Source organism: Carassius auratus, chromosome 9 (assembly GCF_003368295.1).
Source record: "Carassius auratus strain Wakin chromosome 9, ASM336829v1, whole genome shotgun sequence".
NCBI lineage: Eukaryota > Metazoa > Chordata > Actinopteri > Cypriniformes > Cyprinidae > Carassius > Carassius auratus.
This window is the reverse complement of record NC_039251.1, coordinates 32,005,538-32,032,929: the sequence shown is the minus strand read 5'-3', so window position 1 is coordinate 32,032,929 and position 27,392 is coordinate 32,005,538. Positions and strand designations below refer to the sequence as shown.

General features: G+C 37.3%; 1 protein-coding gene across 1 annotated transcript; it reads right to left on the bottom strand.

Annotated features, from left to right (window-relative positions):
- Positions 1–313: 313 nt before the first annotated feature.
- Positions 314–27,131, bottom strand: LOC113109053 (prostaglandin F2 receptor negative regulator-like). The gene is made up of 8 exons (XM_026272584.1): positions 27,083–27,131; positions 24,925–25,296; positions 23,033–23,449; positions 13,072–13,494; positions 9,719–10,123; positions 8,117–8,224; positions 2,388–2,687; positions 314–1,841 (listed from the first exon to the last, which is right to left on the bottom strand). The coding sequence occupies exons 1-8, from the start codon at positions 27,129–27,131 to the stop codon at positions 1,675–1,677; spliced, it is 2,241 nt and encodes a 746-aa protein (XP_026128369.1). The 3' UTR covers positions 314–1,674.
- Positions 27,132–27,392: the final 261 nt, after the last annotated feature.

Below are 27,392 nucleotides of genomic sequence, written 5' to 3'. Positions count from 1 at the left end.
CATCATTTTATATATCAGAATAATATGAAATAATCTGAATAATAATAATAATAATACACAAGGAGTAAATTGAAATGTATATTTATAAAAAAAGAAAAACAGAGTTCAAGTCAAAGAGATTAAAGTAATTGACGGTAAAAAAATGAAACTAAAAATAGACAAAGCATCAATTGTGAGGACTGCAAAGAAATATGATGCAATTTTATGCATATAAAATGCATCTTCTTTAATAATTCAAATGACACCAAAGCCTTTCCCAGGGGCTTCTCATCAGATTTGGGATAAACAGAAATCTCAAATCATCACACTGTCGTACTTTTTCAAATTTTGTTTTTATTGGGAAATATTTGTTTTTGTTGGTTTGCTATTGATAGCAAGAATGAGTCGGTCAATGAATAACAAAAAAAAAATAATACTTATTGCAAGTGTTGGTAAAAGCACACAAAATTTCACACAACTAAAAATAAGCACAGTTCTTAAAAAGAACAATTCTTAAAAAAACTAAAACAAATGTACATTCAATAATATCCATAAATGAACTAAAGTAAATGAACCATATCCATAAATGAACTGAAGTAAAGCATCTTGGTGAAATTCCTTTTGACATCCATCTATGAATGTGGCTCTGAATATATTCTCTCTCACTCTGAGATACAGTATAACAGCCTCCCGCTCATACCAACAGCTTCCCTTCTCAGAAAATACTGATCTGACCACATTGTGGATAAAGAGAACATTTGTACAAAAGGATCTGTAACAATCATGTTAGTGTGGGTCAGTTGTGTCAGTATAATGAGTGCATTCTGACAAGAAAAGAAAATGCAAGTTCGGGAAACTGAGATGCATTTTGGCATTCCTTTTTGTTTGTGGGCAGGAAAGAGAGAGTGAGGAATGAGTTAATGCCAACAGTGTGGATATCAGTTATCAGGGCTTTTGAAATGCCTAACAAGCAAACTTTAAGGCAGAGCGCTTAAAGCCAAGCCACGGTTTGACAAACTGTTCGGTCAGTTCCCTCAAGTGGTCACTTCTGGATCCCAGAATGATGCAGTGCAGCCTTGAAGCACCCATCCATCAGACATATTTTTCCTTTAGCTTGTGGATCAACACTATGCTTTAACGTGGAGAGGAAGGGTCAGTCATTGTAGGTTCCCTACTGTTGACGGCATAACTCTGATAGACAGGCAGAGCAGGGGGCACGGCAGACCTCCGACAAACAAAGCCTCTGGGACTGCAGCGGTTTAAAAGGTCAATCTAAAATTGGAGTTTCTGTCACACTCACAACTGACAAGTTCTTGGCTCTTCTGTTAGAGTCCTTCCTATAAAATGCTATAAAATAATCATCCTTATCTGTACAAACTGCAACATTGCTGGTTTGGCCATTGTGCAGCCCAAAGTTTGTACTTTCATTCCTGGTGCTCTCATCCTAACAGCAGTCAGGATGTGTAGAGGGGAAAAAACACTGGATGCTTTATTCTTGAGAATAATAAGTCTATTGCTCCTAAGTGGGAATATGGAGACGTCAATTGGAGTGGCTCAATCCTCGGAGTGCATCTAGACAGGTTCTCCATCTCTTATTAAGCAATGTGCATATCCACATTCTGTTCAAAAGCATAATACATCAAGTCAGTCGAAGTGGTTTTGGGCAGGACTACAGCAGTGCAAAGGGGGACTGGATTAATCCATATCCAGGTCCATAAGCTTGTTACGGGGACGGGGCGTGTGAATGGGGTTCCTGGAGAAACAGCAGTGGGCGACAGCAAGACCCAGCAGCACCGAGAGAAGACCAGCGATCACAGCAGCAGCCAAACCATATCCCACTGGCATCATCAAAGACTCCCAGACTGCAGAATAACAAACAGAAAGATCGCTGTCAATCACAAACTTTCATAAAGACACCAGATATGACAATATACACGCTATGGAAGCAAAGTTTGGGAGGAGCAGCTGGGGATCTTGATTTCAGAAGAGTTCCTGTAGTCTTTGACATAAACGTTGAAGAGAGGATATGAAGTCATCAATTTTAAAAATGTTACATTTTATTGCAAATAAAGCCTCCCAGACTCTGTAGAAGTCTCCATCCCAGATGGTCCTGCCAAGCTTGCTTTATTGGTAGACCGTGGAAACCTTTATGAAATGACTTAATAGCCTTTCTCCCGGGAGTGCCACTTTCTTGCAAAGTTTAGCTCCACCACAACTGTCTGCATGTTTCTAGTGATCCTGAAAACCTTGATTAGCTTGGTTCAGGTGTGTTTGCATGTGGTTGAAGCTAAAATCTGCAGGATGGTAACTCTCGAGAAACAGGGTTGGAAACCCCTTTTCTAAAGATACACGTATCTGGGAACTGGACTTTATCAATTCCCATCCCTAGACACAACCAGGATTCTTACATTCTGTTTTGACGGACAGAGATGATGAAGCAGAGGTGAGGTCCTTCTCCTTGTTCCAGGCTCCAGTAGCAGGGGACAGGAGCCAGGGTGTGGCAGAACAGTAGTATTCTCCAACATCTCTATCCTTAATCTTGTGTAAGCTCAGGACAAACGTGTTCCTGTCGATGCGCTCCAGACTGGTGTCATTGGAGTCGGTCTTCTTTACCACTCCCCAGCGGTCCATGCTGATGAGAGGTTGGACTCCGTTATCTACAGCCCGGTCTGTTTTCTGGAACCAGCGCACTTCAAATGCCATATCACCTGTGGGACGGAGAGAGTAAAACTAATTATTTAAGCCAGCAGGGAAACAAAATGTACATTTAAACCTCTTCTGTTTCACAATCTAGCGTCAAGAGTTGCTCTACCAAATTTTTAAGCCAATATCCTGTTTCACTCACAAACCTGTCTGATTATAGCAGGTAAATAGGTTTTGGGTGGGATTCTACCCTGACTTTACTCATGAGAGATAGTTTCACGTGAATGCTAAGGTGGAGTCAATACGATTGTTCATAGGCGTTCTTATGTAACGCTCCAAACAGTCATGCTGTTGCTGTGGCTTATTCAAGCAAGTGTGTGCCATAACCACAAGGGTATTCAAGTAGTGTATGGAAAGAAAACAAAGCTAAACGGTGTCTTTCAAGTGGTTCAATGTTGTATACACTCCCTGATGATCCAGATCGAGGCGGCAGCAGTCAGCCAGACTCAGACAGGCCTCTGCACGCTGTCCTCACTGCTATGTGTGGAATCTCAATGAAGGCCACTGTGTAATCAGAAACTGACAGCCATGAGCACAGCTCAAGCCCACCACAGTTCACCACAGCATTCTGCTACTCATCAAGTACAAGCCAAGAGTACATATCATAGCAGAATCCAGTGTCAACAGCAGAGAGCTTATGATTCTTGAAGTGTATGGATCGTCATATTTATTTATGAGTTTGTGACATTTAAATAGCTGCACAATTGTTTTAGCTAAATCTTGAATTTCTTACACTATATACTAATTTTCTCTGACATTTTTTAAATGTATGTTTATGTTTTTTTTTTTTTTTTTACATAGTCTGGAAATACGTTTATTTTCAGTGCTGTATTTATTTGATGAAACTAGAGTAAAAATGGTTATATTGTAAAATATTTCAATTCCAAACAACAGTTAGTATATATTTGTATTCCTGTGAAGGAAGGCTGAATTCCAGTCTTACGTTCACATACTTCAGAAATAATTCAAAAGTGCTGATTTGGTGCTCAAATACATTTCTTCTTATTAGCAATGTTATAAACAAATGTGCTGCTTAATATTTTTGAAAAAAAAAAGAAGAATCTATGAGTAATATTTTGTAACAATGTGGAAGTCTTTATTGTAACCTTGGTTAAGTATTATAACTTTTCTGCTATTTCATCTTATCCCTATTATAAATTTAATTAATTAATTATTATACAGTAATAAATTATCTTACAAATAAATCTCCAAATTAAATTTAAGATCCATTCCAACCAAGACTCTAGATGGGAAATTAAGGAAAGGCTTTGAATCCGTGGCCCTGAATAGCTTTATTTACATATATCCTTTCATCAGTGGATGAGGAATGACAGGTCCTGACAAGCACTTATTTCCGGCCTCGAGTGTGGATGAACAGCATAAAAGCTGAGTCGATTATTCCTCACATTTGCTGGATGATTGTGTCTTTACTACATTTATGCTGTCGGTGGTGATTAATGACTGAACTGTTCTTCCTCAGTTGGACATCTACAGCTGCAAGACATTACGAACCATGCGAGAGAAATGCATCAAAGCCTTATAAAGTGATTCTCAAACTACTCACAATTTTTACGTTTTTTTTTTAACCATTAGGCAACAGTGAATTAAAAGCCTTTAAATGACAATATTATGTTTGATGCAAAAGTGCTCTAACAAACAACCACAGCTGTGTTAGACCCGCTTCATATTATCATCTCATTCAAAAAATAAAAATAAAGTAAAAGTAAAAAAAAAAAAGATCAAATAAGACAGACGGAGCAGCCACTAATTACTATAAGGGTATAATTTATTATACATCAAACAATTCCCCAGTGGGAAAAAAGCTATTATTATGAAAGTGAACACATATGTCATTGTTTCACAATGGCCTCTTAAATGTAAATGCCTAAAATAAAAAAATACAAAATCCTCATAGTGCCTATGAATTGTTTTGTGTAGGACTAAATACATTGGATGCTGTTAAACTGCAAAGGCGTTTTCTATGAACCTGAGATCATAAGGAGCCTAAGGAGAGCAGCACTGCCCTTATTCTCAACCACTGTGAACAACAACTAGGCCAAAATTTGCCTTAAAACAAGGAAATGTTCTTTCTGCTCTAATCGAGCCCAGAATAAATGAAGAAACCCTCTCAGAACTCATGAGTAACTCTGACTGTACTCATGGGTACTTCCATCGTCCTGTCTTCCGCTACCTTTCAGCTGAAGCACATGTTCTTGACTGCATTACTCGAGTACATTAGCCAGCCTGTGTGCAAGAACAAGCAATGCAGACATTAAGATTTATGAATTTAATTAAAAATTAAACATTGTAATGTGACTTCCCAATACAATGCCGTAGAGCAGTGGTTCCCAACCTTTTTTAACTCGCGGCCCACACATCCAAACACATATGTTTGCGCGGCCCACTTCAAAAAAATTAACTGATTCCCGCTATTGTTGGGTTAATAACTTAGTACTCCGAAGCTAGATTTTAAACTATATTTATTGAATAAACTAGGGCTGTGCGATATGGACAAAAAAAAAAAAAAAAAAAAACTATCGCGATTTTTTTTAATCAATTTTGCAATTGTGACACACATCGATATGCTTTTACAGTCATAAATGCATTCAGGATTAATTTGAAACATATTTCCAAAAGAAAACCAATCAGAGCTTTATCAAAAAGTCATCTCTAGAACAGACATAAGTCAAAATTATCACTATAGTGAAGATGTAAAAAAATGTATAGACTTGTGACAAAAAAAAAAAAAAAAAAAAATCCTGTATACAGGGACTTTTTTTTCTTTTTTGCCATGCATTGTTCATAGAGCTCATTAATTGTAGCGGTGCCTCAGGTGTTTGCAGTGTATGCGGTCAGCAGTGAGAGCGCATAAATATAACGCGAAAGCACATTAAAATAAAGCACGAGTGCAAATCTATCTGTTCGCAGCAGATTTCCTTTGCTCTGTCACAAAACCAGTCGTGCTTGCTCAGATACACACTGCTTTGCGAGGAGAGAGTATGCACACTTTAAACGTGTCTCCTCTCACTTAAACTGCATCCTGTTCACTAACAAATTCACTCTATGCTCATGTGTTAGACATGAATTATCGCACGTTTTTATTTCTAGCCTTTTACCGCAGTGAGAACGCTCTGATCCGTCAACATTGGCTCAGAAAAAAGGCGCATCACAGACAGTGTGTGAACCTGGAGTTAGGGATATGCCCAGTCTCGCGCTAGGCGAAATGCATTCTGATGGGATCGGATACGGGAGGTCAGGGCCGCGGAAAATTGTGGTATAAAGCGATTTAGAAATCGCCCACGCTCAAATCGTGATTTTAGGACGTTTTCTTTTAATCGCACAGCCCTAGAATGGACTGGAAATGAACAGAAAATAATTGGCGGCCCACCTGCAATACCACCGGTTGAAAACCACTGCCGTAGAGGAACAGTTCACCCAAATGTAGGTGAATGCTTCATTCCCAACTTATATTCCACTCGTATTCAGTGGAACACAAAAGTAATATTCACGCAGCTCATGGCAGATAATTTAGACAAAAATGACAATTCTGGCATCATTTACTTACCCTGTTGTTGTTTTCATTTCTTCTTTGGAACATAAAAGATGATAAACTGAACAATGTTTCACTGAAAATGGAAGCCATTGGGTTCGTTTGATTGCCAATGGTTTGGAACAGCATGAGGATGACTAAATGATGACAATTTTGATTTATGGGTGGACTATCTTTTTTTTTAATCTTTTTGGTCAAACAAAACTTATTAAAGCATTGGAATATAGTGAAAGACTTGAGGGTGAGTAAATGATGACTGAATTTTCATTCTTAGGTCAATTCTCCTTTTAATGGGAAAATCCTCAGACATACAGCAGTGTCTATTGCTGCTTGACTCCCTAAGGATTACTCTAATAGAAACACAATAGAAACAGAAACTTCTCTTCCTTCGCGGCCATGATCTTTTAAAGACCGAACAATAAAACCAGCATAAAAACATCTCTCGTTTCTCTATACTGTATTTTGAAAGAGAGAAGTGTGAACATTGTGCTGACATGTATCTATGACTACAGCATGTTGTACCTGCCTGTGGCTACAGACTGATGAGGAAGGAACGTTGTACTTCGTGTTCGGAGTATTACCCAACATTTCTGACTGATACAATCACAGCAGGCAATGTGACCAACTGCAGCCCGCAGCTCTGTATCACTAGGATCACTTAAAGTAAACATCCAACCACTCACATCTAATACGACTTTCCTAATAACTAATTGTCTAATACATTTCCTGTAGAAAACAGCAGTGCTTGAAAGACAGCAATGTAACAGTTTTATATTTCACAGACAAGCAATTAGTCTCTCCAGACCAAATCAGATTTTTAATTCTATTCTACCGATTTTCACCAAAAATCTTTGGAAAAATGCCAAAGTGCTAACCTTTCCAAAAGCATGCTTGGTCTGTTGACCACAGCAGCCTCAAATGTAAAGTTAATGCACTTTTGTAAAACTGCTAAATGCTCTTTATAAAGACACAAGTAAATGTTCTACCTCACATTTCCTACTGTGCATACAGTATTTATGAGTAACTATTAACCAACAGGAAGAAAAGGAAAACATGCTTTGTCACTCCAATGCAGGATGTGACTCAGGGTAAAGTTCAGGAGATAATTTCCATCTGGTTCAAATTAGTTTATACCATCAACTGTGAATAACCACAAAAACACACCCAACACAACCGATATATGTGTTCCCTGGGAATCAAACCCATGACCTTTTGCACTGCTAACACAATGCTCTACCACTGAAACATATGAACACTTCATTAATTAAGAAGTTAAACATGGACGCTGCTATTAAAACATGCCGTCCAGACAGCCTACAAGGTCAGACTGGACGAAGACAAGAAACTGAGCAATGAATAGACACTAAAATAACTGGTGAAAGGCTAAAGTGTTTTACAAAAACCTTTAAATAATTAAAAACACCTAAGAAAGCATTCGGTTACTTCTGAGATTCTGTTCCTTTTATACATCAGAAAGTTACATGAAATGAACTGGGAGATTTAAGTTCACTGGGGATGCATCTCAAAAAAATCTGTCAGGATGGAACAACAAATATTTTCAAATATTTCACCCCCGAATAAAACCTCTCATTACTTCAATGTGTCCAAAAATAAAGGTACACTGATCTTAAAAAGCATTTGGAAATAAACCACCATTAAAAGGAATGATTGTCAATGGATTAGACAACAAAACCCCAAACTACGTAATGTAAAAGAAAGATTAACAAAAGGTTCAACAACAAGAAGTTTGAAAGGGTTTTACATTTTAAAGGAGAAAAGCTCCAGTTATTTAGAAATGCTATTTAGCTTAGAAATTAATTTATTTTAAACTTCATATAAATTTATATTATAATTAATTCTAAACATTACACAGACAGTACTTGCCAGTGTTCGGAGAAGCTTGCAGGATGGATATGATGCACTTCATTTGGACTGTGTTTCCCGGTAACACATTGTTTGCTTCTGAATGAATGGAGATGTTGAATACTGGGCCTGCAGGAGAAACAAACATTTGCTTTTTTAAAAGTCTAGATTTCAGAGTCAACTGGAAGTTGAAAACATCAATATATTATATTCAAATATATTCAACCTTTCGTTTGAATTCATTTACTAAGACGCAGAGAGAGAGGCTCCCATAACGTATTCAGCTGCCTCTCTATCCACTGCCTAAATGTTTTTTTTAAAGGTAGGATGCTAATTAAAATTAAAACATCAAAATGACTGATTGTAAAACTCTGTGCTACAAAAGAGAGACTTGCCTCTTAATTGATTTTTAAAAGTTTGCCATTAGCTTGTTGATAAATTAATGATGCAATGTTGCACATAAAGTACAAAGAACACACAAATATTGGCTACAATGGTTCATTTGAATTAGTCTAGACTATTATTATAGATACTTATGCATAAACAGATATTGATGAATAAGAGATAGAGAGCAGGGATGACATTTTATATTATAAACCTAGAAACTATTTAATATTTTAGCACTTCCGGTTCCAATGACCTGACGTTAATGGATTTTTAAAATGGGCTTTTGGTTAAAAGCTGAAATAAAGTCTATTGTCAACAAGTTCAAGATAGTTTTCTATACATCATTAATACCCTCTTGTGATTTTTTTTTTTAAGCTTTTGCTTGTCATAAAAAAGATGGTTGTTAACAAGTGGCTAAATGGCATTGGGGAAACTAAACCATTTTGTCGGACAGATAAACTCATCTACTCACTAGTCCACAGCCTTATCTTAAATTATCTTTAAATGTCGCTCTTGCAAACCATTCTAACAAATTTTCAGGGACATGATTTTTTTGTGATAGTGATGGTAAAGTCATGAGACCATGTTGTAGTTCATTTGTAGCCTTTTTACTTCTGCCGATTGGAATTAGGCTATAAAATTAATAAAAGTTGTACTCATTTTGTGAAGATTATCATGAGGAACAAGCATGTAGGAATCAAACCATTGCTGACCACAAAGCTTGTTTCCCACAATAATCCAAAAGCTGTCGGAAAAAAACATTTTTGATTTTGTTGAAGGAACCAGGGTGATGTGAACAATTAGGCTGGCCAATAAAACTGCAACATCACTCCGAGTATTTTTATAATAATCCTTCTGCTTGTTTTGTCGGCAATCGTGGGTTTATTTTTCCCATTTGTGATCACCTTCACTTTGAAGGATATATTTTTGAATTTGGTCTTAGTTTAGCTTTTAAAACCAGCTTTCACATGAGAGCATATCTGGGATGTTTTGTTAAACTGCCTATAAACGAAAGAGAGTGAGCGATAAAGAGAGTCTCTGTGAGCAGCAGGAATCTGCCCTGAGGGCGACACTATAGAGGTCTACTCATCCAGAATCAGACAGAGAGAGGGAACTACAGAAAGTGTGTGAGAGGGTAACATGACCTCAGCTGTAAACATACCCTACAGGCAATTCAGCATCATCCTTTTGAGAATTAAACCTCACTTAGGTCTAGTGTTGTTAGCATGATAATACCTGTGTGTACAAAAGCGATCTCAATCTTATTGGACTCCGCACTGATGGCTTTGATCCAGTCTTGGCTCTGATGCCGTGTCCAGGCTGTGACATCACAATAGTATAACCCACGATCTGTGACCTGGGCCCCATACAAACGGAAGCGGTACTCGAGCTGCCCGGTCTTCTCCAGAACCACACTGTCAATGCGGCTCGGCTCGCTCCACTCCTCTAGCTGCAAGACTGAGTCCTGACTGAGTGACAACACTTTTCGGGACTTTCCTCCCAAGGTCTCCTCGAAGCGGATGAGGACAGAGTAGCCGGGATTCTTCAGGTTCTGACCAGTCACCCGACAGCTCATCTCAAATGTGGATCCAGCAGTCGAGGCTTCTCTCACACGATGAGCTACTACTTGCAAATCTGGAACTAAAAAGATGAAATAAATACTCATTAAACTATTGCACAATACAGTTTGAGTACAATGGAATAACTTTCTGTAAAGAGTATTACCTATGTAACATAATTGGTAGAAACATTTAAAGAGTTGTAAATGAAAATCTACTCACCCTCGAAGCATCCTAGGTGTATTTGACTTTATTAATTCAGAATAATCCAATCAAAGTTGTAATAAAAATTGTCCTTGCTCTTTAAAGTCGTTAAATGGGGGTTAGCGGGTGTTTGTTGAAAACATTTCAGAAGACGTGAAATAAAGTGACCGAATCTGTAATAAAACATCCATCATACAGCTCCCAGGGGTGAATAAAGCCCCCCTGTAGCAAATCCATGTGTTTTTGTAAGATAAATATCCAGATTTCAAACATAATAAACACTTTTTTATTTTTTATTTTGGGAAATGTAGAGGCAAAGGAAACAAAAATTTCCTTACTTAAGCAATGGTTTATTTCGAAATATTATGACATTTTTCTTTACAAATCCTCATTTTGTGTTTCTATTTCATGGCCTGTGTTTTGTTTTCTCTCCATCCTCGTCACTAATCACACAGCACTGACGAACTACAACATCCGCACGTTCACAGCAGTCAGCAGAAGAAAGAAAAAAAATGTTAATTACGTTTGATATGTGGATATTTATCTTACAAAAACGCATGGATTCGCTACAGGGGACCTTTATTCAACCCCCAGAGCTGTGTGAGAGACGTTTTATTACAGATGTGCGCACTTTATTTCTCGTCTTCTGAACTGTTGACAACAAACACCAGCTTACCCCCACTGAAAGGCTTGGAAGAGCAAGGACAATTTACTATACAATTTCAATTGGTTTATTCTGAAAGAAGAAAGTCACTTACATCTAGCATGCTTCGAGGGTGAGTAGAAGATGGATGAATTTTCATTCTCGAGTGAACTAACCCTTTAGTTTATTTTTTAGATATTTATATTTCTTAAGTGTTCCCTAAAAACGAGACTCTAATTTGGTGGCTCTGCAGTCTACTAAAACCATTTGGATGGAGATTTATTGAAAACCTTTCAATATTATGAGGCTTCTTATCATATTTTGGTAAAGATTGACCATTTTTAGGAATAGCTTCAAAATATAATCATCGTAAATTAATTTTGTAGATAAAACTAGTGTGCCAAGTTGCAAATTTTGCTCCTTATTCAGTGGTTACGCCATATACATTTAGTCAGTATCAGATATAGTTTCAGAACACAGCCTAAGCTAAATCAAGGGTGCAATAGACCAAGACAGAGTGACCATTGTGGGCTAAATATGTCTTCACATAGAAGATGTCATCACAAAAACACAATTAAAGTCATTTACTCCAATCCCTTATTGAGAGCTGAAAAATGAGAGACACTGGAGACTTTCAGACAACAAGCTTTGATGCATTCTTTTTAAAACAGTGCACTAAGTGCTACAATGGTCACAGTTGCTGGAAGCACTTAGCTCATGGGGTAAAAATGAAATATCTAAAGAGTGACCGCAAATCCTAAAAACAAGCTGGGGACAGTTAGATACTTTGTTGCTAAAGGCCAGAAAACATGATTTAAAAACTAAAGGGTGCAAACTATTTTAGATAAAAAATACTTTGTGGCTGATTTCTGAATACACACAAAATACGCGTTGCATTATTAACTTTTATTCAATGAGCAGACATTAGCATTAGTGTTCTGTGTCCAGTTTTGCCTAGAGATCAATTAAAGTCAAAGTGGAGGAACATTTCTAAGATAATATTGCTGACTCTTGCTATTTTAATAATAACACATCTGATTTGAAGGAACAGGCATTTAAAGTAACTCTATTCGGTTGTTAAGTGATGACGTAAGAAGCGCTGTTTCCGGGTCCAAGCCTCAACTCACTTCACTTGATAATACGACCTAAGCAGCCGTTTATGAGCACTGTTTATTCATATTAATCATTTAAGCTAAACGCTTTCAAACGTACGGTATACACTACAGTCTCCGTGCTCACAGCGTCCCAAACACAAATAATTTTTATATATTTTTTTTATATTTATATTTTCATTGTCTGGCTATCTGGGACTTCGGTATGGAGTTAAAGGTTAAGATTATAACTTTTCCGCTAATGTTCTATCACATTGCGAGTATATATTAGCACCTTTTGTTGTTTCCTGATGGTAACTGATATAGCGTTTGGACACGGAAGCGCTGCTACGTGACGTCAGACTTAACAAGCGAATAGACCTTATGTAGCTCTGCCCTTTGTTAGTGCTTCACTCGTTAGCTGTTTCTATCCACCTATGTTTAATGCGCATTTTGGAATATTGCATTAAATAAAAAATAAAAACACTGGATGGAAACGCCAAGATGCTAATTCATTTTTAAAAATGCACATAAAAAAACGGTGTGCACAATTGATAGTTGAAACATTTTATCCGCTAAAAAAAAATTACATAAACTACGATGGAAACACATTTACTGAATAAATTTCACCACGTGCATCAAAAAAAGTCATGTGCACGATAACCAGTGGAACGATCTCGTTGCACAGCATCTGAAATGTTGTTTTGGTTATTTTGAAATGCCTGAGCAAAGTTTGTTATCAAAGAATTTCTGTATAATGGTCTCGACTGCGTTCCCAAACAGCAGCAGGCATCCACCTCCGGAAGCAAGGACAGCATTTAATGAGTTTCGTCTGCTCACTCTGAGGCGCAAGTAATTTATCAAATATGAAAATTAATATTTTCAGTGGCTTCTTCTACTTTCCTTAGTAATATTTAGTGTCGGTTAACCAGAAAGGACCAACAGGTAAAAAAAGTGTTAGCCAAGCACTTAGGTTTGCATACTTGCTTAAAGAACGTAGGAATGCTGAAAGAATGTCAAAGTGTTTCATAGCTAAAAAACAGACCTAAAAGGAAGCTTCGCAAAAACAAATGCCCCAAATTTAGAGCTTACTCTTTGGTGTCCACTGAACAGTGACAGGCGTTGACTGGACTTCCATCGCCTTTTCCCATCCACTTTGCTGCGTGGGCTTCCATGCTGTTACAGCACAGGAATAAGAGCCCATGTCTGCATCTCGAGTCTGAAGCATTCGCAGAATGAAGATGTTAGACTCTCTCCTGGTCACTGCTATGTCCCCAGTGTCCAGCCTCTGCTGGTACTGACTGTCTGCAATCAGCGCTCCTTGTTCATTCAGGGAGGCTATAGTGAGTTTCTTCTGAGATACATCTCCAGATGTGTTTGTAGAGTAAGACCAGGTCACACCCAGGCGGCCATCTTGGAGGTGAAGGAGGTCAACCACCTCACAGCGCAGTTCAGTGGGCTCGCTGGTGGACTGAGGGTTCAGAGACGCTGTAAGGGTCACCTTGAATTGCAGCTCTGTGAGAGAAGAAGGGAACATAAAGAAAGTCAGTCACAGACTGCGAGACATGAGCAACTTACAAAAAAACATTTGCATGCATCTTTTCATGAGATTTCAAATGTATTCCCCAACCCATTGGTCAACCAAACAGAGAGTCCCGCCTCAAACCCATACCACCATTCAACAACCCAAGTAATGTAAATCACACCATTTACACTTTTTGGGGAAATCAACTCAAAAAGGAAAATAAAAAAAAATAAAAAAATCCGTCGTCACATTAAACTGATTTCACAAACCTGTCTTACAACTACACTCTGATTTTAACTTCAGTACTAAAATTAACAATTTAATTCAAAACTGATTCAAGTATTTACCTCAGTCTCCACTTGCTTTATTGCTGTTCTACTCAAAGAATAATGAAACAAATGTATTACAGTTTTGATAACAAAAGAAAAAAATGTGACGCTGAAGACTGGAGTAATGGCTGCTGATAATTTGAGAGGGATAAACTATATAATATTACTGTTATACTGTAGCCTTGGTGAGCATAATATACTTATATAATATACTGAGCATAATGCTTATCAAAAGCACAAAAACTTTTATTGTATTTATGTAAAGTTGTTTACTGTGAATTGTTATATTTGTGTGTACATCTAAGTGAAAAAAATATATTTTTTAAATTATTTACTTTCATTTAGTGAACAAACTGTTTTACTTTTTGCAGGAAACTTTTTGAATCTTGGTTTCCAATTACTTTTGCTAAATATAAATCAATTGCCATTACAGATCAAAAACATTTTTAACAATGTTATATGGTTGTATTAGGTATATCACCCAGTCATAGTGGCTGCAGTGCAGAGGTATTGTAGTCGACCTAGTTTTTTTGTCTCTGGATTTGAAGGGAAGGGCAAGGGTGCACATTCTCTCAATTTGCAGCTGTCATTGTTCAAGCTATGGTAAGCTCACACACACAGGTCTGGCTTTGTGTTTTTGACACCAGGCCAGCTCTCACACTACCACTTAAGTCACACATTGTGCCCAGCTGTTGTGTACTTTGAGAAAAGACACCTGTTTGTATGGTAAGAAAACACTTTTTTTAGTTCTCTATTGTAAGTACGGAACTCCTAAAGACAAAGGACCTGAACTGATAAAATTAGTCTCTGCAGATGTTTAACTAGTTCCTCTACACTCTTAAAAAATAAAGGTGCTTCACAATGCCATAGAAGAACCTTTTTGTCTAAATAGTTCAATAAAGAAACTTTAACATCTGAAGAACCTTTCTGTTCCCCAAAAGGTTCTTTGTGGTGAAAGGTTCTTTAGATTATAAAAGGGTAAGAAAGAGATGATTCTTTAAAGAACCTTTGACTGAATGGTTCTTTGTGGAACCAAAAATGGTTCTTCTAGGGCACCAAAGAACCTTTTAAAAGGGGTCATCAGATACCAATTTTCCACAAGTTGATATGATCTCTTTAGGGTCATAATGAAAAGTCTGCAACATAGTTTGGGGTAAAATTTCTCAATGGCAGTGTAAAAACACCTTTTACCCGGTCAAAAACAGCTCTTTTCAGAACAAGCCGTTTTGTATCATTTTCCTTTCAATGTTAATGAGCACTGCTGACCCCGCCCCTCTCTTCTGAGCTGCTTTCTGGGGGACTGTTTACTTTATACGCATTCATCGTGGCGTCACACAGACAACCAGGCATCTGAAATCGGCTTGATGTAATAAAAGGGGTAAAGATTGAAGTGGATTATTATTTTTTTATTATTTTATTTTTTCATTACAGGGTGGTTGAACACACACTCCCAACACACATTTCAGTTCAAACTACTTTTAAAAGTGCATGAAGCATCATATGACCCATTTAAGTACCTTTATTTTTAAGAGTGTACTCCTTAGTGTAATCTTAAACCGACCCATAACACATTATGCAAAATACATGTACTTCCTCCAGCACTGTTGCCAAAAACATTGTTAAAAAAACAGCTATCATTGGGTTATAAAATAAAAAGCTTGAACAAAGAGATCCGATCCTTATGCACATTGCATTAAGCTGTATTATGTAGCATAGCTTTGAATAAACTACAAGAAAAAAAGGAAATTCCCCAAGCTGAATTCAAAGTGCAGTTAGAATATGCAAAACAGTGATTAACATTTAGCGTTGAGGGAGAAGACTTCAAAAATAAAGCAGCATGTTGCACAGAAATCCCTGACATGATTCTATCACCAGCGGCAAACATGGGGAGAAAAAAAAAGAAAGAAAAAAGCCAGTAGTGTGCTGGTGCTCTGCATGCAAGCACGCAATGAAGAGTATAAAAAATTGAACAGAGACAGAACTCTACAATTAACAGTTGTAATGTTTCTGAATGAGCAATCAGAATGAACGGAATGCATCAATGAGTCCTCAAGAGAGGAACTTTGGTACTGCCACTTTATAGAAGCACATTATCTGAAAGCAAAGCTATGAAATTAACCTTCTCTGATATGATCTTTCCCCAGTCATTCATACAAAATATTATATAATATATAATAAGAACATGGAATAAGACATTTCATGTAAATGGAATGCTTGTCTACAAGTAATATGTGTTAGTTGCCCTGTGGTGAGACTTAAATGTAAAATTAGCAACATCCTATTGCTGTTCAAATAACTATTTCATGTTTTTGGCAAACTGGTTATAAATTTCTGCTATCTCTTTCATTTTTTTTATACAATCCACATCAATAACTCATAAGAAAACGTCACATAAGAAAATAGGTTTACCCGAAAAACTGTGTTGTATGTTTACAGCAATATCTCTCTATTAATAATACATTATCAGTGAGTCTTGACTCAAGTTGAGTGACTCACTAATTCATGGTTTCATTCATTGTTCAATAATTGAACAATCTGCTGGGAATCTCTAAAAATATAGTTAATCAGGACAGGAGACCTGAGAAATGTAAAGATATTTTGAAGATTTGAACAATTATTCATTAATTATTATATATATATATATATATATATATATATATATATATATATATATATATACACACACACACACACACACACACACACACACACACACACACACACACACACAACCATATTTTCCGATCTATATATTCTAGTGTATGACACATCCACATAACTGAAAGAAAGTCCAAGCTAATTATGCATTATGCTTACAGAATTTACAAGATAACTTTTCTGTATTTAATCAGAATGCAGGAATTTAACATTCCCTTTCTTAAGATTAAGACACACTTTTGCAATCACTTATCTAATCCTTAACCATAAACAGGGATACTTACTTCAAAAGTTACTCATCTAATTATATCTGCTTTATAGTTTAAGTGCTAGCTTATACTTTTAGAGAAATTGTAGCAAACAACAGTTTGTTTTGTAAGCTGCTTTGGATAAAAGTGTCTATAAAAAGAATGCAAGTGCACAAAATAGCAAGTGTTAATGCACAAAACAGCCTTGAAACTTCCTCCAGTGTGACATGCAAAACTACTTGAATAACATGCCATTTTCATGACTTCATGTTGTACTTTTCAAAAATTGTTAGAACAACATGAAAAGGTGCCATAAAATGCAAAAATCACTATTATAAAGTGACTGAACACAGTTGTGTGGCCGCAGTGTGTGAAAACAACCAGTCTATAATTGTAAAAATACACCAACTCATTGTTTTATAATCTCAATAATTCATAAACAGTCTATCCACACTAGCAGTTCCAGATTTCTCACTACAATGGCATAGAGGGGAAGTCGTGGCCTAATGGTTAGAGGGTAGGACTCCCAATCAGAAGGATTGTGAGTTCTAGTCTCGGGCCGGACGGAATTGTGGGTGGGGGGAGTGCATGTACAGCTCTCTCTCCACCTTCAATATCACGACTTAGGTGCCCTTGAGCAAGGCATCGAACCCCCAACTGCTCCCCGGGCGCCGCAGCATAAATGGCTGCCCACTGCTCCGGGTGTGTGCTCACAGTGTGTGTGTGTGTGTTCACTGCTCTGTGTGTGTGCATTTCGGATGGGTTAAATGCAGAGCACAAATTCTGAGTATGGGTCACCATACTTGGCTGAATGTCACTTCACTTCACTTCACTTCACTTTAGAGGCGGGAGCAGCAACTCATTTTCATTTAAAGGGGACAAACACAAATAACAGCGTGTTTTGGCCCTTCCCCTAAAAGTGGCTATTTCAACAAGCTAGTGGTAACATGTTGCTAGCATGATTAGCAGGTTACTAGCATGTTCCTAGCAAGTTACTAGCATGTTATTAACATGTTTCTAGCATGATTAGCTTGTTGTTAGCATTGTTTCTAGCATGATTAACTTGTCACTAACATGTTCCTAGCATGATTAGCAATTGACTAGCATGTCACTAACATTATTAGCAAGTTACTAACATGCCACTAGCATGTTTCTAGCATGATTAGCAAGTGACTAGCATGTCACTAGCATGTATCTAGCCTGATTAGCATGTTGTTAGCATGTCTCTAGCATAATTAGATTCTTACTAGCAAGTCCCTAGCATGATTAGCCACTTACTAGCATGTTGCTAACATGTTTCTAGCATGATTAGCAAGTGACTAGCATGCCACTAGCATGATTCACTAGCATGAGTAGCATGTGACTAGCATGTTTCTAACATTATTAGCATGTTAGATAACTAGCAAGACAGACAGATATAGTCAGATGAGTATAAATGCATTCTATGGCATCTTTAAAATGAGCTAGAGTTTGTCAACTTCCTATAGAGTCCAGCCCTACTTTACATATGTAAAACAGGTTTTTTTCTCCTGCTATCACATGACACTGCAAAGCCTTAGAAACAGAATCTTCTTCCCTTACATTAGTCAAGCCACTGTAACTGTCATGTACATCAGGAAAAGAACTGGATCAATCATTCACAGACAAACAACAGGTTAGAGATTATCCATCTCCGCTGAAGCCAGAGTGAACTATGCACAGACACAAAGAGTTAATTTACTTCAACAATAAACTAAAGGAAAAGAAAACTGATTCATAAGTGACAGACTATTTAAATAAAGTCATTAAACTGGTTTTGTTTGATCAAATATGACTTCCTAAAGTCACCAAGATCTGCTTTCCATTTATGAAGGGTGTAATGCATTGCACTCAGATAGAGCAGCCAGTGGTAAACTTCAAAGATCCCTCACACATTGTTGCACTGCAGTCTGGAGGCCGGTAAGAGATAACATCAGGGCCAACAGCAAACAAAACTGGCTCAATTACCCACAAAAACAATGCTGTTAAAACTTTGTCCAGTACTTTCTGTAGTACTTTTGACAGCAGGCATCTAGTAATCTTACATAGTTTAAAGGTGAAGTAGGGAAGAGAACGCTGTGGGAGAAAGTATGTATGCACGTCTGGAAGTGTTTGGGACTTTCTGTTCCCTGGGGGAGTTTCTAGTCTTGTGAGCAAGTCATAGATAGAAACAAAAAAACTGATTAGCTGTGCCAGCAAACGTAATGCTAAATTATCTCTCAGTTTTCCATGCATGCCGTGTTGTCAGTAAACTATATCTAGCAAAATCTAAAATGGTGTGATCTGCACCAAAATTGAGACTGCACCATTTTTTACAGAACATAACTCAGATAAAATCCCTGAAACGGTGTAATTACTTAAGTTTGTCCACTGTTTGCTACTGGTGACCTCAATGAAACGCTTTAAAGATCAAGTCTATGGAAAACCACTGAAACATTGAACGGCCATATCTCCATAATGGCGCGGCAATCTGCACCAATTTCGGGGGATCCCATCAGCTTGAGGAACCCTCTCGAATGTGAATAGAGAAAACACACAAAAAATGTGTAGTTTATGGTGGCAAAAGTTGTAGTTAATGGTTTGTTAATAGCTAGAATTGGACTTTTAAATAAACTGTGACCATATTTTTGTCCTTTTGGATCTACATTGGGCATCCTTAGATGTTATGACTTTGAACAGAATCAGTCATTATCTGTAATCCCTCAGCGCCTCTTTACAACTTCAGGTCAAGCCGAGATGAAATGAACTTTTTTTTTTTTTTTTAAATGAGAGCCTCATGAAAGAACTTGGATGGGCAGGAGTGTTTTTAATAAAATTCTATAAAAAGGTCACAGCTTAGCTTAGAAAGAAGCATCATCTCCTGTCTGGTGTCTACAGGCAATAATTTATCGTACAAATCCCAGCATAAATTACAAAGAGTTCAAGGAATGGTTTCTGCAACCCAGACAACCATGCTAATCTCAGGCTCAGACGCCAAACCTAGGTACAGCATGTTTTCTAATGCATATTAAACTCAAAATACAAATACTAAAATGTTCCAGGTTGATTTTAAATCAGTTAGACAATCTATTTTTCTCAGAACAATCTCTCTGATTCCAACTTCCGCAAAAGTTTTGAGGCTGAACAATTCCACCTGGTTTATAAGTGCCAGTCATAGTGTTGGGCGATATGGTCATTTTTGAAATTGTCATATCATCAGCCAATGAGATCGATGATACACGATATTATCGTGCAAGGGTGGAATATAAAGTTATATATTATATACGTTAAATATAAAGTATTTTAAAACAGGTAAGTTCATATATCTGTAGTAAACTGCTGCATCATTCATACAGCGCTCCAGACCACGCGCCTCATGACGAGACCGACACACCGCCACAGAAACAAGAATGAGATCCATTCTAACATAACTGTGGCATTAAACTCATAGTTTAGTGAGGGCTCGTTTAAAATATTGCACACATATAGACCGTTCAGATTACTTGTTAAAGTGTAATGAAATACAATGTACATCTGTTTGTGGATGGAGACTTTTGTATTTTGCATGCATCACATTATAGTGCGGTGTGCATGAAAATAATATCAAGGCGGCAGAGCCTCTATGGATGTTATTATTTTGTCTTTTCTTTATTTGTAAGCCAAGAAAGAGTTAATCTCTCATGTGTGAGAAGAGCGTGTTGCTGTGTACTAGTAACTAAAACTACTTTGATCTTATGACTAAAGTTACAGGCTCTTATCCAATATTGCGCGAGCACTATGTGTGTGTGTGTGTGTGTGTGTGTGTGTGTGTGTGTGTGTGTGAGAGAGAGAGAGAGAGAGAGAGAGAGAGAGAGAGAGAGAGAGAGAGAGAGAGAGAGAGAGAAATGCGTTGCTGAAGTGAAATAGCTGAGCAGTTTGAAAGCCAAATTATAATAGGCCGCCTAATAAGAATTAAAATAATGGTTATTATTATTATAAATTAATACATTAATAGGAGAAAGAGCCTAATATCATCTTGACTATCGACAGAGAAATCTGCTTACAACGATATTTCTGACAATCATCGATACACGATACTATCTGCAATTGGTACAAACCTAGCCAGATGAAACTTCCCAATTATCTAAGCTAACAGAGTGTGTTAAAAATGTAAAAGATTGGATGACACACAATTTTCTCCAATTAAATTCGGATAAGACAGAGATATTAATTATTGGACCAAAAAACACTACACAGAATCTTGTAGATTACAATCTGCAACTAGACGGATGTACTGTTACTTCCTCTACAGTCAGAAATCTGGGTGTTATATTAGACAGCAATTTGTCTTTTGAAAATCATATTTCCAATGTTACAAAAACTGCATTCTTCCATCTTAGAAACATTGCCAAGCTACGAAACATGTTATCTGTTTCTGATGCAGAAAAGTTAGTTCATGCATTCATGACCTCTAGACTGGACTATTGTAATGCACTTCTAGGTGGTTGTCCTGCTTCGTCAATAAACAAGCTACAGGTCGTCCAAAATGCAGCAGCTAGAGTCCTTATGAGGTCAAGAAAATATGATCATATTACCCCAATTTTACAGTCTCTGCACTGGCTGCCTATTAAGTTCCGTATCAGTTTATCATTACTTACCTATAAGGCCCTAAATGGTTTAGCTCCTGCGTACCTAACTAGCCTTCTACCACGTTACAACCCATCACGCACCCTAAGGTCACAAAACGCTGGACTTTTGGTCGTTCCTAGGATAGCAAAGTCCACTAAAGGAGGTAGAGCTTTCTCACATTTGGCTCCCAAACTCTGGAATAGCCTTCCTGATAATGTTCGGGGTTCAGAACACTCTCTCTGTTTAAATCTAGATTAAAAACACATCTCTTTCGCCAAGCATTCGAATAATGTTTCTTTTTAATTGTGAGTGTAGTTGCATCTGATCAAAGGTGCATTTTTATTCATTAGCTTGGGTTAAACTAATTTTACTTTGTTGGATCAGCAGCTATGCTAATGATGTCTCTATTTTGTTTCTATGTTTTGCCATGGGATTTACATCCCGTGGTAACTAGGATTTAAACAAGCTCCAGTCTGGATCCAGAACACCTGAGAAGAGATGATGCTGACCCTCAGAGGACCCCAGATGATGCTAACCCTGAATCAACAAACAGAACTAACAATTATTGCTAAATGTGTGACTGAATCATATAATAACTTAATAATATTGATAGTTCATCGTCTAGCTGACTACGTCTTGTATTATTATTATTATTTTTTCTAAAATCCTGTCAAATGTGCACAAACTACTAGCTACTACTAAATATTGTAGAAACATAATTTTCTGTAAAGTTGCTTTGTAACGATTTATTTTGTAAAAAGCGCTATACAAATAAACTTGAATTGAATTGAATTGAATTGAATAGCCAGTCACAAAAAACGCTTCCCCGCCAAAGACATGTTTTTACGAGGATCTCCTATTTGGACAGATGCATTTCTGCATATGCATATTCAAAATAATGCGATCATCAGCAATAGACAACATATAAATGAAACTGCATAATGTTACAGAGTAAAATTTTGATCCTTGAAGTGATATAGGTCTTTTTTGGAGTTGTTTTATTGGAAGCGATTTACTGGATTTATGCTTTGATAATCATACTAAATATTATCCATATGCAGTTTTAGATAAAAAAACAAAAAAAAAACTTTTTGCTCAAAATTATGCATTTGTATGAAACCTACCTATATTCAAATGTTGATAAAAAAAAATATAAAAAAAAAGAATGCTTTAAGCAAGAATAAAACGGAGGTTTTTTTTTTTTTTTTTAGTGGAGGCTCTGATATTTATTTTGTTGTATTGCATGTTAAATTATTCATACAGAAAAATATACTGGAGGCCATTAAATTAAGTGAAAATCATCAAAATAGCTTGCGGTGGCTGGCAAACTTTTTCCAAAAAAGCTGGCAGGGAAAGAGTTAAGATCCGAAGCAAAGCCACTAATTTAAGAGGGCATTACTTTTGTGCTTTATATTTTTCTGCTGGAAATGTCATTACAACTTCTTCACAGTCTCCCGTGTTCAGAAATGGAGAATATTCAAATCTTGTAAAAGAACTGCATTGTAACAGAAGGCTATCAGGGATTCACCACAACACCAGCTATTTTTAAAAACACAACCTCATAGTCATGTTGCTGGTAATAGAATCATCAGTGTCCTTATGTTTTCGTGAACCAAGACCCATAATTGTAGTCACAATCAACAAACTTGCATGATCGGGAACTGAAGAGAGAATGAGATGTGACTCACCTGTGGGTGTAACAGTAACATTTCCCATTTCCTCAGACTTCTCCAGAATCATGCGCCAGTTTCGTCCTTCTTCACCCTGTCTCACCCACTCCTGGGCCACACACACATACTCCCCTTGATCTGATGGCCTTGCTCTTTTCAGGACCAGTCCATAAAAACCACCTCCACGGAGGTCCAACAGAAGTCCACCATCTGTGTAACGCCGAAAGTAGTTGCGTCCTACTTTGATCTTATCATCCGGCCCAAATGTCAAGATTTCCTCCAACGGGCTGCTCCCTTTCCTGATGGACCAAGTAACGGAGAGGAAGGTGTGCTCCGTGAAGCCCCGTGTTGCGTTGCACTGGAGTTCCACTGATTCTCCCTCAGACACCGCTGATTTGGGAATGGCTGGAGCCACCTTCAGACTGTCCCCGATCACTGGACACAACAAAATGACACTTTAAAGCAGGCAGAAGAAGGGCGCTGTTTCAAACGCTTTCAAAAGTGAAGTGTGTGATTTCCACATTGCCAAAAAGACTTGCAAAAATAATGCTGAGACATAAAGTTTACTTTGATTTATAAAAGAATAATAATAATAATAATAAAATAAATAAAGTTTTCCTGACAAAAAGTAATTCCTTAACAGTCCTCCCTAAGGCCTGACACCAAACAATTCCCAGAGGGAAAACAAAACTTAGAAATAAAAGGAAAAGCTCAAGATATGAACATTTACTGATCCAGAAATCTACAAATAAGGCTGGATCAGACAGATGGAATCTTACATAGGCAGATATAACAATTCATTAAACATTTTGATCTATTTCTCATATTGTATGCTCCTTGTGTTGTTCTGTTTTGATTGTACTATTATGCTTTTATTGGTGGTGCAGAAGAGTTCTTTTTTATCCATCTCCAGAACTGGAGCTTCAGAGCTCCCCCGTTAACCTCCACAGGCTTTTCTCTAACCGACAGAACAAAGAATAAGTCTTTGTATTTTTGTCTTCAAGCCTTGCAGTGCATCACGTTCCATTTATACTTCAAGTGCAACCTTATTTAACTTTATTAACTTACTGTATCATATCGGATACATCAACAGGATGCAATTTTTGCTGAAAGAACTATTAGTACACAATCTTTTACATGCAATCTGTCATCTGGTTTATAGTCTTTACATTTGAAAGTAAGAGGTTAGTTAAAAGGTTTTTTTCAGGTTGTGGCTCATAAACCTTTTAACTGTGAAGTCTTTACTAATTTTGACGATGTAAATGTAAGAATAAGCTCTATATATAGTGATATTTGTGCTCCTCCTTGAGTATGAGCTCCATATTCACATACTATCGTAGCCATAAAAGAATGATGTATCAGGTTACATTTAGACTTTGTTTTTATATTTAGCCTAAGATTCAGTAAACTTCCTTTTTAATGGTTGAATGTGAGGCATTGCAGGGTTCAGAAGTTGGAGTGTAGGAGTAGCCTGCAATTTATTTCCATCAACTCAGTTTGCTTTTGTCTGTATTTGACAGTTAGAACAGGCCTCTGCCGTTTCACTTTGCATTAGAAAAGTTATAATTTCTTTGTTCCAATTAGGCGACCAAGGCCTTTTCAGTACAAACACAGATTTATAGAGCACAAAATATTGCTCAATATATAAGTCTATCACTTACATTGTCATTCTGAAGTCACCGTCTAAATTTAAATACATTTAAATTTACATAAATGAATACTAAAAGGAGGATAATATGAAAAAATAAACCTGTTTTGGGGTGAATATTAGTACATTAGAGTAGTAATATGTACTCTTAAGGTACCCTTTGAGGGTGCTACACCAAAAGGTAAAGGTTTTGCACATTTTTTTTTACTAAAAGTGAAGTCAAGATCTTTAAAAAGTAAAAGAATTGAAAGGCTTGACTCACCTTTGAGCTCCACATCGTCGTGGTAGTTCCCGCTGATGACCGAATCTGTGCTCGGGGTACTGCAGCGATACATGCCACTGTCTGTTGCTCTGATCTTCTTGAATTTGAGTTCAACAGCAGCATCTCCCAGCCTTTTATAACTGATATCACCACTGTTAACCCTATCCCTCACTGAAGAGTCCGCAAAATTACCATCAAAGGTGGAGATGAGATGGAGAAAGTTATTTCCAGGAAGGACCAAAGACCACTCAAATTCCTGATCGCGGGGTCCCTGGTAGTCAGACACATCGCAGTGAATGGAGACAGCTTGCCCCTCGACATGTACCAGAGGACCGACTGGAACCTTCACCACACGGCCCTCACAGAACGACACTGAGAGAAGAAGAGAAGATTCCTCAGGAAACTAAAAACAGGAGCTTGGGTTCTGTGAGACACATTAATGGACCACTGGGGAAAAAACTGTTCTGTAGTGACAATATGATCAAAAACACAGTATCAGTCAAATATCAGTATCAGAGTGCAGGATGTGACAAGTCATTCAAATTGTTGGTCTGTTTCAAAACATTAATTAATTAATGCATTTATCTGTTTAAAAGGTTTTGTTAGAACTACACTAGCACAAAGATGACCTTGAAGAGATGCGGCTATTTATGGAAATGTTAATTGTTAATATCCATATTAGGTTATGGATGAGTTCAAAGCACCGGAATGAAAACACACCATCTTATCTAAAAGTGAATATTAACATTTTATTGGGTTGGGAATTAAGTGCTCTGAGACGAATTATAATAGCATGGCAGCTGAAGAGAGAAAATTCACTAAACACGGAACAAGCCGGAAGATTTCACTGGAGGAAACAAGCCGAAAAGAAGAGCAGAGGGACATATACCAAAACTGAGAGAAGGTGACATGTCAAAACTTGCCTCTTCATGAGGGATTGGCTGTTCTCATAAGGCAGATGATGTAATTCAAGGAACAGACAAACATAGTAGACAAACATAGTAGTGAAATATGTGGTAAATTAACATTCTGTGTTAAGGGTCATGCAATTGAGGTCAAAATCTGTAGTATTAAAACAGGACACAGTGAAAGTTGGTGAGTGAGAGCAGCTCAGAGATGATTACATGATTGATAATGAATAGGAACATGCTGAAACAAAATAGGAAGAACAAAGGAAACACTAAACAGCAACTCTAAAGTTATGCACTGATGTGATGGAAAAATAAATGAGGGTGTAATGATCATGTATAAGGAAGAAAATTCTTCTCGTATCTTTCGTTGTTGACGTCAAATGTCAAACTTGGCTCTTTTTTTGTCACATGACGAAAGGTTTTAGACAAGCAAATTTTGGTGAATTATTTTAGAGCGTGAAAACTGACATTCAAGCGACACTTCTAAATTAAATTGGCAAGTCTTTCTATTGTGTTTCATATTAATAATTTTCAAATGCTGTTGGACGTGTACAGGTTATTAGTAAAATTAAGGTAACTGGTTAATGTTAAGGTCATATTTTTAACTTTTGTATGATACACTTATTTGACACATTTTAGTGTGCAGTGTTCTGAAGCAAAATAAGAACCACTAATACGTAAACATGTTTCTTGAAAAACAGGTTTGTGCTACCTGCTTGCAGTAAACTTATTTTACACCTGAACTAGCCCCTGGTTCACTTCACAGACCTAAATTAGAAGCTAACTGAGAGCTGGAGCATTCACACTGTACATCACACACATACAGTAACTTAGCTCTGAAGGTCGGGTTTGGTGATTTACAGTTGGGGGAGCAAATCTTAAAAGAAAAAAAAATAACTTAAGTTCCTTAACAGACCAATGTAATATTGTTGGTAAACAGTAAATGGCCTATAAGCCTAATGTGGAAAAAATGTAAACACCTCTGTTTAGACAGAATTAGAATTTTGCTGAAATGTGAGGTCGAGCTGAAAAAACATTGAGGTGAATTATGTCATAAAATAATACAATAAACACCAATATTAAGAGTTTACAATAAAGACTCAATGTTTGCCTATAACGCTTTTGTCGTTATCCAAACTAATTAAATGCAAACGTACACTTTTCACACGTTTTTTATAAACCAATCCTACTTGTTACCTTAAAATAATGAGTACAGGCGTTTTTTAATCAAGAACTGGTCAGCTTACCAAGAGCAATGATCAAAATCACAGGACGGAGTCCCGTTCCTTTATCCATGATGTCGTGAAGGCGCGTGTTTTTCCCACGGGATCGCCTTTGTCATTCAAAGCGGCCAGAGAGTGTGAAACCCCCCCGTGAGAGAGATGTGAACGAGACTATATCCCGTTACTAAAGTTGAATTAAGTTTTGAGAGAGTCGCACTGTTTAGTCCGTTAGCGTTGAGAATGCTGTTACATCTGCGCATGCTGCATGATAAAACTCAGGACAGAGGGTTGGCTTGGCACAGTCGTGTCCGGAAGTGGATGTGTGTGTGTGTGT

Coding starts and splice junctions, on each gene's coding strand:
- LOC113109053 (XM_026272584.1), bottom strand. CDS start 27,131: ATGGATAAAGGAACGGGACTCCGTCCTGTGATTTTGATCATTGCTCTT. Junction 25,297..27,082: donor GATTTTGATCATTGCTCTTG/GTAAGCTGACCA, acceptor TTCTTCTCTCAG/TGTCGTTCTGTGAGGGCCGT. Junction 10,124..13,071: donor TGTTCAGTGGACACCAAAGA/GTAAGCTCTAAA, acceptor TCATCTTTTTAG/TTCCAGATTTGCAAGTAGTA.